Source organism: Eurytemora carolleeae, unplaced genomic scaffold, assembly GCF_000591075.1.
Source record: "Eurytemora carolleeae unplaced genomic scaffold, Eaff_2.0 scaffold33, whole genome shotgun sequence".
Taxonomy (NCBI): Eukaryota; Metazoa; Arthropoda; class Copepoda; order Calanoida; family Temoridae; genus Eurytemora; species Eurytemora carolleeae.
In genome coordinates, this window is record NW_019396220.1 from 338,985 (window position 1) to 349,816 (window position 10,832).

Below are 10,832 nucleotides of genomic sequence, written 5' to 3' on the forward strand. Positions count from 1 at the left end.
GTAGATGGTAGATGGTCTAGCTCTTGACGTCACGCAGTTTTCATCTCTTCCCTGTAACCCGGTAAGTCCCCTATTTATAAAATGCTCCAAGTCATTCTTGTAAACCCACCTACCTTACTCACCTTACCTACCTGTTAGTAAATACGGGTTCACAGAATACAGAGAAATTTCTAGAATTTTTATTTTTTCTTTAACTAAGTAAATTTTGATATTTTAGAAAATTTAGAGAAAAAAATATTAAATTTTTTTTTCTACGTTCTCAGTATTCCGAAATTTACTCGGGTATATAATACCGGCACCCTGCCTCTCCATCACAGTTTCTCTTGAACATTTTCCAAACCAACATTGTCAACATGCCTGCCATCAAGCTTACTTACTTCGACCTCAGGGCTAGAGCCGAGCCCGCTAGACTTATTCTGGCACAGGTGATACTTTTTTCTTCTTTGAGATGAGATTTTTCAATTTTATATCATAATATTAAAATAATGATTTTCTTTCCAAAAAATGTTTCACATTAAATGTATTTTTACTTTACATTATCAATGCAAATTAGTAATAATTATATTTAAACAATAAATATGCATTTTTACGATAATAAAAATAAATTTTCCCGAGAGATTCAAAATTTTAATCTTAAATATTATTTTTTTTCGAAATCAAAATGTCTGTAAAAACTTATTGTAAATACTTGTAATGTTATCACCTCGCCCCCCCCCCCCCTTTTTCTATACTATTTGATTCATGAGTGCGGCTTAATCTAGTATATTTTCACCTGAGTCATATATGAAACACCCAAGCTAGATTCAACCTGTTAGCGTTTAGCATAAGCCAACATTCCAATTTCTGACATTGATTTATTTCCTCTGATTTCTCTTTATAATTCTTGTTTTTCATTTCGAAGGAATTTACCCCTTCATACGTTATCCCTTTCTCTCTCTCTCCTTTACTCTCTATTTTCTATAATTATCCTTATAATCATTTCTCCCTCTCCTTTACTCTTTATTTTCTATACTTATTTCTTATCATCTTTTTCTCTCTATGATCATGATCTATACCAGTTACCTTCTCTTTCTTTATTTTCCTTCTAATCCATTATATATACAATTTACCTTCTCTTTCTATATTTTCGTTCTAATCTATTATATCAGTTACCTTCTCATTCTTTATTTTTCTTCTAATCCATTATCTATATACCAGTTACCTTCTCTCTCTTTATTCCTTCTAATTTATTATCTATACCAGTTACCTTCTCTTTCTTTATTTTCCTTCTATTCCATTATATGTACAATTTACCTTCTCTTTCTATATTTTCGTTCTAATCCATTATCTATACCATTTAACTTCTCTTTCTTTATTTTCCTTCTAATCTATTATCTATACCAGTTACCTTCTCTTACTTTATTTTCCCTCTAATCCATTATCTTTACCATTTACCTTCTCTTTCTTTATTCCTTCTAATCCATTATCTATACCAGTTACCTTCTCTTTCTTTATTTTCCTTCTAATCCATTATCTATATACCACTTACCTTCTCTTTCTTTATTTTCCTTCTAATCCATTATCTATATACCAGTTACCTTCTCTTTCTTTATTTTCCTTCTAATCCATTATCTATACCAGTTACCTTCTCTTTCTTTATTCCTTCTAATCCATTATCTATACAAGTTACTTTCTCTTTCTTTATTTTCCTTTTAATCCATTATCTATATACCAGTTACCTTCTCTTTCTTTATTTTTATTCTAATCTATTATCTATACCAATTACCTTCTCTTTCTTTATTTTTCATTCTGATTTACACTACTTTATATTCTAAACTTATATATTATTTTATGTTTGCTTTCTCTTACATATACTATGCTATCTGACACGATGTAATAATTTCTCTCAAACTTTTATTTTTATTTTCCTTTCCTTTCGTTTTCCTTTCGGTTTTGCATCTTTCTTCTGTTTACCATTTACCTTCTCTGTCTCACCCATTTCTGTATCCTAAACCACTTTATATCTCTTTAGTCTTTCCTCTCATATCGTAGTATCTGCAAATACAACCTAGGTCAACCACCCGCCTACAATTTGCAAATATATAAACAGGCATAGACTAGCGCTAGTCTCGACCAATGTGCATTTTGCAATTTACAATGTGCGACAGACACTTTCACATTCTGGAAAACCGCAACAGCAGTTGGCCTCTGGAACACAAATTCGCCCCCCCCCCCTCCCCCTTTTCCTTCATTCTATCATCCTTTTGAAAATGGTGTTAAAGGAACCTCCATCTAAAGGGGGCTATGTTTGATTAATTCGGATAATAATGTTGAAAATATCTAGTTTTTTTCTTACTTGAAAAGTGGTTAATTCTTACAACTTTCCTCTCATTATTTCTCCAAAGCAAGAAATCCGCAAGTTACTTTTATAGGAAACCCATTTTTTAGACAGAAGAACAGGGATCAAAGTTTTAAATTCATGGGAACCGTTGAAATTACATTTAATTTTTGTATTTTATTTTACAACTTTCTTTTTTTAAATTTGAATTTGAATAAAATAGTTAAGTAAGCTGTTTTATCGCTTTTTATCGAAACAATACCTTGGCTTAGTAACAGGCTTGTATTGTGAGGGGCCCCCGTCAAGGTATATATCTAAATATATTTATAAATATACCCTGCAAATATATATATATATATATGTATTTATGCTAATCTATCAAAGGACCCCTGGAGTTAGACACACCTTTTTCTTAGATGTATTTTACAAATAGGAAAATAGTACATTCCTTTGTGTGTGAATGCTTTTATACTCTTTTTAATAGATAAAAAGTTGTTCAGCAGCAATTTAAAATTACAATATTTAAATTCTAGTTTTAATTAATAATATAAGCGATACACCATACTTACATCTTAAAAAAAGAGAGGAGAGGGGGAGTTTAATTTTACATAAAACCAATATGTCCAGGGTTAACCGCAAAGAATGAGAATTCAGAGACGACTACACACGTCGGTTTCCTTATATTCGTGTTTCCCCGCAATTGTCAACTTGTTTTATTCTAATTGCCAAAACATTAAATCATCTATTGAATTGTCAAGACGACATTTGATAAATTCTTCCGTTGTATTCGTTATTAAGGGTTTCACTGTATATCAAATGCAGAATCGATCGTCCTACTTTAAAAGTTTTCTGTCTTCGTTACAGTCTCATTCTTGTGGGGAACCCTGTATTATGCTGGAAGTAGGGATAAAATCAAACCAAGAGGAAAAAATCCAGACATTTTTTAAAAATTTCTGTTCTTATTTTTTCTTCTATTTTTCCTCTGTCTGGTCTCTGGTCAGTGGTCAACCATAGCAACCGTTGTATATACACATTACACAATACACTATACAGTGCAACCTAGAATTAACAATAACAACCATAACAACCCTTTTTATATAAAAATACACTCGCAACCTATGCTATCAATACCAATTATAGCAACCCTTTTTTATATACACAATTCACTATTACAACGCAACCAGAGCTAACAATAACAACCATAGCTACCCTTTTAATATACAGTAAAACCCTTAATAACGAATACACCGAAAGAATTCATCAAATGTCGTATTCTTCACTTTCTGATAATGGAATATTGCAGATATTTAGTTTTTTAATTAAATTATTATATGGAACTCTTTAAAACTGTTCCCGCATATTCATGGCTATTTAATTTATTTTCGCAAATACTGAAATTTACGTAATATATAGTATAAAACTCATTGCAAAATTGTCAAGACGACATTTGATAAATTCTTACGATGTTTTCGTATTAAGGGTTTCACTGTTCACAATACACTATTTCAACGCAACCTAGAGCTAATAATAACAACCATAGCAACCCTTTATAAACAATACACTATACAGTGCAACCTAGAGCTAATAATAACAACCATAGCAACCATTTTATATAAACATACTCTTTATAACGCAACCTAGAGCTAATAATACAAATCATATATATACTCAATACACTATTACAACGCAACCTAGAGAACCCTTACAGAAAATTCTCAGTTTTAAAAATTACTAAAATTGATATCTAATTCATTCTTGATCAGTCATAGCTTTTGGGTGAACCGTTGTAAATCAGGTATAGGTCACTTGAACTTACGCTTACAGTCCCTTTAATGAGGATAATAATTAGGTTTGGATTTTATTTGACTGTTTACTTTTTAGGCCGGAGCCAAGTTTGAAGATATTCGTATCCCTGCACCCTGGGATGATATGGAGGGCTGGCAGAAGATGAAACCCACCACCCCCTACGGACAAATCCCACTTCTAGAGGTTGATGGTGAAGTTATCTCTGAATCTGTAGCTATTGCCCGCTACTGCGCCAGAGAGTTCGGTCTCGCCGGGAAGACGACATTTGAATCCGCTCAGGCTGATGAGATTGTCGATGCTGTGCAGGGGGCTATTGAGAAGCAATACGTTGCTTACCTATTTGAGAAGGTAGTAATTTATTTTTCTTCGGGTTTCATGTTTCACTTCAACCCCCCCCCCCCTAGCCTTTTAGCGATCGTGCTTCAAAGCTTTTTGAGTGATCATGCATGAAGGCCATACTAGATATTACTTTACGTTTCAAAATACACACATAAAATTTTTGAAAATATTAGAGATAAATAAGATTTTAATCTTGTTAATGATTAAGGATGAGGCTAGAAAGACGGACCTTCAGAAGGCATTTAACGAATCTGTTCTACCAACCCTTCTAGGAAACCTAGAGAAGCGTCTTTGCTCTCGTGGCGGAGACTTCTTTGTTGGCGGAGCTCTGACCTGGGCGGATATTGTCACCTACCAATTCTGCGTTGAACTGCCGGATAAGACCGTGGTGGAGAAGTACCCTAAGATCTCCGCCCTGGTGGCGAAGGTCGGAGAACTACCAAATATAAAGGCTTGGGTTGCTTCAAGACCAAAAACTACATTGTAATTAAGTAATTAATCAGTATTAAACACATCATTTGGTCATTTTATTTTGTTTTAATGAGTTTTAATCATTCAGTTCTGAAATAAAATTAATTTGTATTCAATACTTTCTTTAATCTACAGTATGCAAATCCAATCATATAAAGCTAGCTGCATATTTATATTCTATATAAAGTTGTAATCTCTGTTTGTCTGTTTGTATGTCCAATCCTTGAACGAATTGCCTCAATCTTTGATTAGGTAATTCGGGAGAACCACGTACGCTGTGTTCTCAAGCTATAATACTGAATACAGTGTGTGTGTAGAGTGTGTACTGCAGTGGTCAATAGGTTGTAAGCTCTCAATCTAATATCTACAAGAATTTTGCAAATTACTTCTCAAAAACTTAAGCCCAAAAACAAATTCTTTTTAGTCCCAAAATATATGGCTACAAAAAAAGTATATGTGAGTTTAGTGATGTAAAATGAAAGACCAAGACACTGCAATACTTTTATGTGGACCCAGTCCTGAAAATTTATCACTTCTATCACTGAATCTATGTTGCGGTGTAACCAAAGAGAATACGTACAGTGTACAACAAGTCACATTTTTAAACGGCAAATTAGAATTTATTTGTTGATTAAAATCCCAATATTTTTAGTTCCACACAGTCTAGGGTTACTATCAGGGAATAAGAATAAAGGGAAAAGGAATGGCGCTGGTCTGGCATGAGAAAGCCAGTCGCACTGCTTTGCAAACCAGTACGGTAAACTTTACACACACTCTTTTGGTACAGACACACAACATGATTACAGTCAAGGAAATTGCAGAACAATGTTGACAATTATAATTAAGCTTGAATAACGACTATATTTATTGTAAACTTTAATCAAGTTATATTCTTTGCATGAAAATTTGGCTCATAGTGTTGGCTTAAATATATAAATAATATACTACATGTATAGTAAACTTATTTTTAAGAAAACAATTAGCAATGAACAAATGTACTCTCCTAGACTGTACAAATACCGAGATTCGTATGCACTGTATAAACCTACAGTACACACCTTTGGTAAAGTAAACTTTACACACACTTTATGGTACACACACCCCCATTACGTTTCTGTTACTATCGTTAGAAGCAAGAAATATATATTTGTTGGTTAGAAGTGTGTTTAGATTTAATGTCTAGTTCAAATCTGATTTTTTAAATCAGTAATATAATCAAACACGCCTAATCTTTCTTCGGAATTTATTGACAAAGTGACACATAGGTATATATGCAGGGTATTCCTATAAACATGGGAATTTAAAGACAACTTCTATGTCGTCTTTGTTCTGCGCGGCATTTATACGTAAACACAAATTTTGTAGCATCCAAGTAAAATCTGTCAATAATTTAAACTACTAGTTTTGGGAATTCCAAAATGTGGTTGAACAGGACGATTTGTTGAGGTCATAGCTCTTGCTAAAGTCAACATTTTGAAAATTTTAGAACATGCAAATTATAAAACTAATAGGTTTCAAAGTCCGAGGAAGATGTAAAAAACAATGAATAAAATTTTGTCGTTTTACCTCATTCTTTAGCTAAAAGTTTCGCATGTTGTATGCATTGAGTTCCGTAAAAATGTATAGTTTTAAATAATCCAATGAAATTGAAACACATCAATTGTGCAGCGTAAACAGAACCAGTTATCTTAATTAATTGATTTTAAGCTATTGGTAAAACCATTTGATTTATAACAACATCAAATACACACGAGATTGCTTAAATGTGTCCAAATTTTCTAGAATTGTATAGTTCTCACAGTACATGTATCTAACAAATCACTGCAAATTCATCAGATTTATATATAGATTACTAAAAAGCGATATTTAAATATTCTATAATTTTTCTTTGAGTTTTTAAACAAAAGTAAACCAATTAAAACATAGTTTTTGGCCTTGAAGCAACCCAAGCCTTGATATTTGGTAGTTCTCCGACCTTCGCCACCAGGGCGGAGATCTTAGGGTACTTCTCCACCACGGTCTTGTCCGGCAGTTCAACGCAGAAGTTGTAGGTGACAATATCCGCCCAGGTCAGAGCTCCGCCTACAAAGAAGTCTCCGCCACGAGAGCAAAGACGCTTCTCTAGGTTTCCTAGAAGGGTTGGCAGAACTGATTCGTTAAATGCCTTCTGAAGGTCTGTCTTTCTAGTCTCATCCTTAATCATTTACAAGATTAAAATCTCTATAAAAAAGTGACATCATCCTAGAAAGAATTGGTTAAGCCAAAGCTTGATGAAAACAAAAAGTTTTTTTTTCAATTTCTTTATTGCAGAATTTTGTCTTTTGAATTTAACCGGAAATTAAATTTTGCATATTAATAGTTGACATTTTTTCTTTAATCGTTTAACGTTTTATTAAAAAAATTTTAATTTGATCTTTTTTGGTAATAGTAACATCTATTGGGCCTTCGAATGCACAATTACACCTGGGGTATTTTTTTTTTTTTTTTTTTTTGGGGGGGGGGGTGTTTGTTCATTTTGAATATCATTTGAAATGTGAAATTTAATATATTAATAGGCGTCTATTAATTATACAGGGTGTCCCACGAAACATGAAAGTTGGTAAATGGTTTAGAATGTCTTCTTCCATTATTTGTTTTGTTGTTTAATACCAAAGAAAATAATAAAAATATCATATAGGAGTCATATTATAGTAAAATTAACTTCAAAGTAAAATATATTTGACAATAGATTTTTTAGCGAAATAAACTGCAAACAGCCTTTAATATTTAAGACAGTGTATGGAATACGACTTTCAAAACTATTTACCACCTGTCATGCTTCGTGGGACACCCTGTAGCTGATTCTAGGCAGCTTATTTGAAGTTTAAGGTTTTCAAGGCTCTTTGCGCCCCTCTTTTTTAATTATTTTAGATTCAATTCTGATCAAACAGAAAAGTCAAATGCATTGTAAATGGAGTCACCTTTTCAAAAACAAAAGCATCGTACTGCTTCTCAATAGCCCCCTGCACAGCATCGACAATCTCATCAGCCTGAGCGGATTCAAATGTCGTCTTCCCGGCGAGACCGAACTCTCTGGCGCAGTAGCGAGTAATAGCTACAGATTCAGAGATAACTTCACCATCAACTTCTAGGATTGGGATTTGTCCGTAGGGGGTGGTGGGTTTCATTTTCTGCCAGTTCTCTATATCTAGCCAGTAAGCAGGAATTCTGCGATCAATATAGTCAACTCCGGCCTAGAAATGTAAATACAAAAATAATAAGGAGAATCAAGACCTAGCCGACTTTTAAGCGTCAGCTTTGCTCTTGATTTGACTTCGCCAACACTTTCTTTAGTCCTGAAAAAAAGCACTTTTTTCTACTTTCAGTTTTAGCTTTAATCCCGTTTTTTGTTCTTTTAAATCTTTCGATATCAGGGATATTCACAAAAAGAGAAATCTCTTGGGTCTTGACTATTGTCGTTGACATTTTGTGGACCCACCATTTAATGCCTTTTCCTAATCAATATTGAGGAAAAAATCGTGTTTTTTAGACTGACAATTTCCTTTATTGTTTCTGTAGCATTGATCCGCAATTAGTCGCTCTATGTTGAAAATTATAATATTTACAAAATAATGGATATCTGATGGATTTTTATCAGACCAATCATTTTACGAGACCGTTGTAAATTGGACATGCCATTTCAAAAATGGAGAAAAATTGTGTATTGTCACTTTAAGAATAGACTCTTAGAAAGAAGTATATATACTATACAGAGACCCAATAAATATAGGAATTAAGCGACGACTTCTATATCGTCTTTGTTCCGCGCGGCATTATTACGTGAACACAATATTTTAAAGTATCCAATTGAAATTATAAAAATCTAAATCTACCTATCACGGGAATTCCAAAATGTGGCCCTCCGATTTTGCAACTTCAAATGAACGGATATTTGGAGAAATCTGTCCAGATTTCAATCTTTAAGAGAAAGATTAAGAAGGCTGATCACATTTTGAAAAGCTCATCACAATCTTCTTTTGAGACATCCTTTGCCATTTAACAAGTATTGGAAATCAAAGACGATTTTAAAGTTGTCTCTTAAAGGGAGTGTTCGCGTAAAATGAAAGGGGGTATAGGCTTAACGGATAAAAAAAGCGCTTTTGATCGTTACTAATCTTACTTCTATCTGTTGCGTCTATAAGGAGAAAATTGTTATAGTATACCCCCTTTCAGTTTTTGCGAAAACTCCCATTAATACCCCTGTTTACTGAGACACCCTGTAATATAGAGGAGTGGCAGGTTAGGCCTGGGATTGAATGCAGCAGGCTTGGGATTGGTGTAACAAGGCAGGTGAAAATTAACACTTTCACAGGCTTGAATTTGTGTAATGTTTGGGGGGGGGGGGTGCATACTTAATAAAATCTACATAAAGAAGTATCGATATTTTTCAATATTTCAGGCTCACACAATTTAGTAAACATTTATTAAATCTTTAAAAAATCATGAATTTTACTAAAGTAATAAAAAAAATAATAACCTGTGCTAAAACAAGTCTAGCGGGCTCGGCCCTAGCCCTGAAATCGAAGTAGGTAAGCTTGATAATAGGCATGTTGACTCTGATGATGTTGATTCTGATGTTTGAATGAAGATTGAAGAGGAACAAATTAAATACTGTTGTATTGTAAGAACTCAGCGAACTGAAAAGAACTGTAAATATACCAAGGTTGTTTACTAAGGTTGCACTCTAATGTACGGAAAATGTCGTCTCCTAAGTAGTGAAATCCATAAATGAAATTACAGAGGCGAGTGTAGGGGTTAGTGACGTCATTAACAGATTTACTGTACAGGGTGTCCCAATAAACATGGGAATTCAGTGACGAATTTGATATCGTCTTTTTGAATAATTCTTTGATTTAGTATAGTGATACCTACTGAGAAAGCTGTAATCTGTAAGAGTATCGTCTGCTAAGTTCACTTTTTGTTTGTTTATGTTTTGACTGTATTGATTGTTGTTCTTAGTAAAACAAGAAAATTGCAGTATACAAACACAGTAAACTTGGCAGTCTTCACTGTGCATCTTGCGGAGACATTATAGACATATCTTTATAGCCATTTACCCGTTTCATAAATTAAACTCTCGCAGACATAATAATATTATGGTTTTTGAAATCAGGTATTACAATGCTAATTCATAACAAAGACGATATCCATTTCGTCACTGAATTCCCATGTTTATTGGGACACCCTGTATATAACTTAGGAGAATATATTTTCTGTACATTAGAGCATGCATCGAGAGGAAGCAACCTTTCACTATAGGCGGAGTGGAATTCATGTTGTGTTCAATGCCCCGGAAAGATCCAAAATAGAGAGAGGGGGATTGAATTTTGTAGATCCAGAAAAATAATTAAGTTAGTATTTATTTAGGGTTAGGAGGTTAGGTTAAGACACTTTCTGGGCCGAGCGCTGCGGCCACTGATTAGGTTAAGTTCTGACTCTTTCTGGGCCAGGGCTGCGGCTAGGACAGGCTAGGGTGCCGAGCGCTGCGGCCACATGTCTAAGACCCTACTAGCTGCAGTCTCTACGCAGGCATCCCACAGATACTATTTGTCTGGACCTGCAAAACTAAATCCCCCTCTCTCTGTTTTGGAATTTTCCGGGGCATTGAACACAACATGAATCCCACTCTGCCATCACTATACACTGAAAGTAGGGCTGGGCATTGTTTACAATCAGGATTTCAGTTTAACAACAACATCGTTAAGAAAAAAACTCAACGAATTAAATATTTTAAACCGTGAGATCATTATTGGCTATATATATATTCATCATTTATATTTGGCTAAAGCAAAATTACATTAAAGAATAAAAACAATCTAACATTAACATTATAAAAACATTATAAAAGTTTACAATTTAA

At 33.8% G+C, this 10,832-nt stretch overlaps 2 protein-coding genes across 2 annotated transcripts; one reads left to right on the forward strand and one right to left on the reverse strand.

Moving 5' to 3' along the window:
* Window positions 1-308: 308 nt before the first annotated feature.
* LOC111698532 (glutathione S-transferase 1) lies at window positions 309-5,049 on the forward strand. Its single transcript, XM_023468885.1, has 3 exons — window positions 309-425; window positions 4,199-4,471; window positions 4,671-5,049. Exons 1-3 carry the CDS (start codon window positions 354-356, stop codon window positions 4,947-4,949), a joined length of 624 nt encoding a protein of 207 aa, XP_023324653.1. The 5' UTR covers window positions 309-353; the 3' UTR covers window positions 4,950-5,049.
* A 1,777-nt stretch (window positions 5,050-6,826) lies between these two features.
* On the reverse strand, window positions 6,827-9,668 carry LOC111698523 (glutathione S-transferase 1). Its single transcript, XM_023468878.1, has 3 exons — window positions 9,450-9,668; window positions 7,894-8,166; window positions 6,827-7,127 (listed from the first exon to the last, which is right to left on the reverse strand). The coding sequence occupies exons 1-3, from the start codon at window positions 9,519-9,521 to the stop codon at window positions 6,849-6,851; spliced, it is 624 nt and encodes a 207-aa protein (XP_023324646.1). The 5' UTR covers window positions 9,522-9,668; the 3' UTR covers window positions 6,827-6,848.
* Window positions 9,669-10,832: the final 1,164 nt, after the last annotated feature.

Excerpts from the sequence above, each read along its gene's own strand:
- LOC111698532 (XM_023468885.1), top strand. The coding sequence starts at position 354 with ATGCCTGCCATCAAGCTTACTTACTTCGACCTCAGGGCTAGAGCCGAG. Across the intron at positions 426-4,198 it reads CTAGACTTATTCTGGCACAG|GCCGGAGCCAAGTTTGAAGA; the intron begins GTGATACTTTTT and ends TTTACTTTTTAG. Across the intron at positions 4,472-4,670 it reads TTGCTTACCTATTTGAGAAG|GATGAGGCTAGAAAGACGGA; the intron begins GTAGTAATTTAT and ends TTAATGATTAAG.
- LOC111698523 (XM_023468878.1), bottom strand. The coding sequence starts at position 9,521 with ATGCCTATTATCAAGCTTACCTACTTCGATTTCAGGGCTAGGGCCGAG. Across the intron at positions 8,167-9,449 it reads CTAGACTTGTTTTAGCACAG|GCCGGAGTTGACTATATTGA; the intron begins GTTATTATTTTT and ends TTACATTTCTAG. Across the intron at positions 7,128-7,893 it reads ATGCTTTTGTTTTTGAAAAG|GATGAGACTAGAAAGACAGA; the intron begins GTGACTCCATTT and ends TAAATGATTAAG.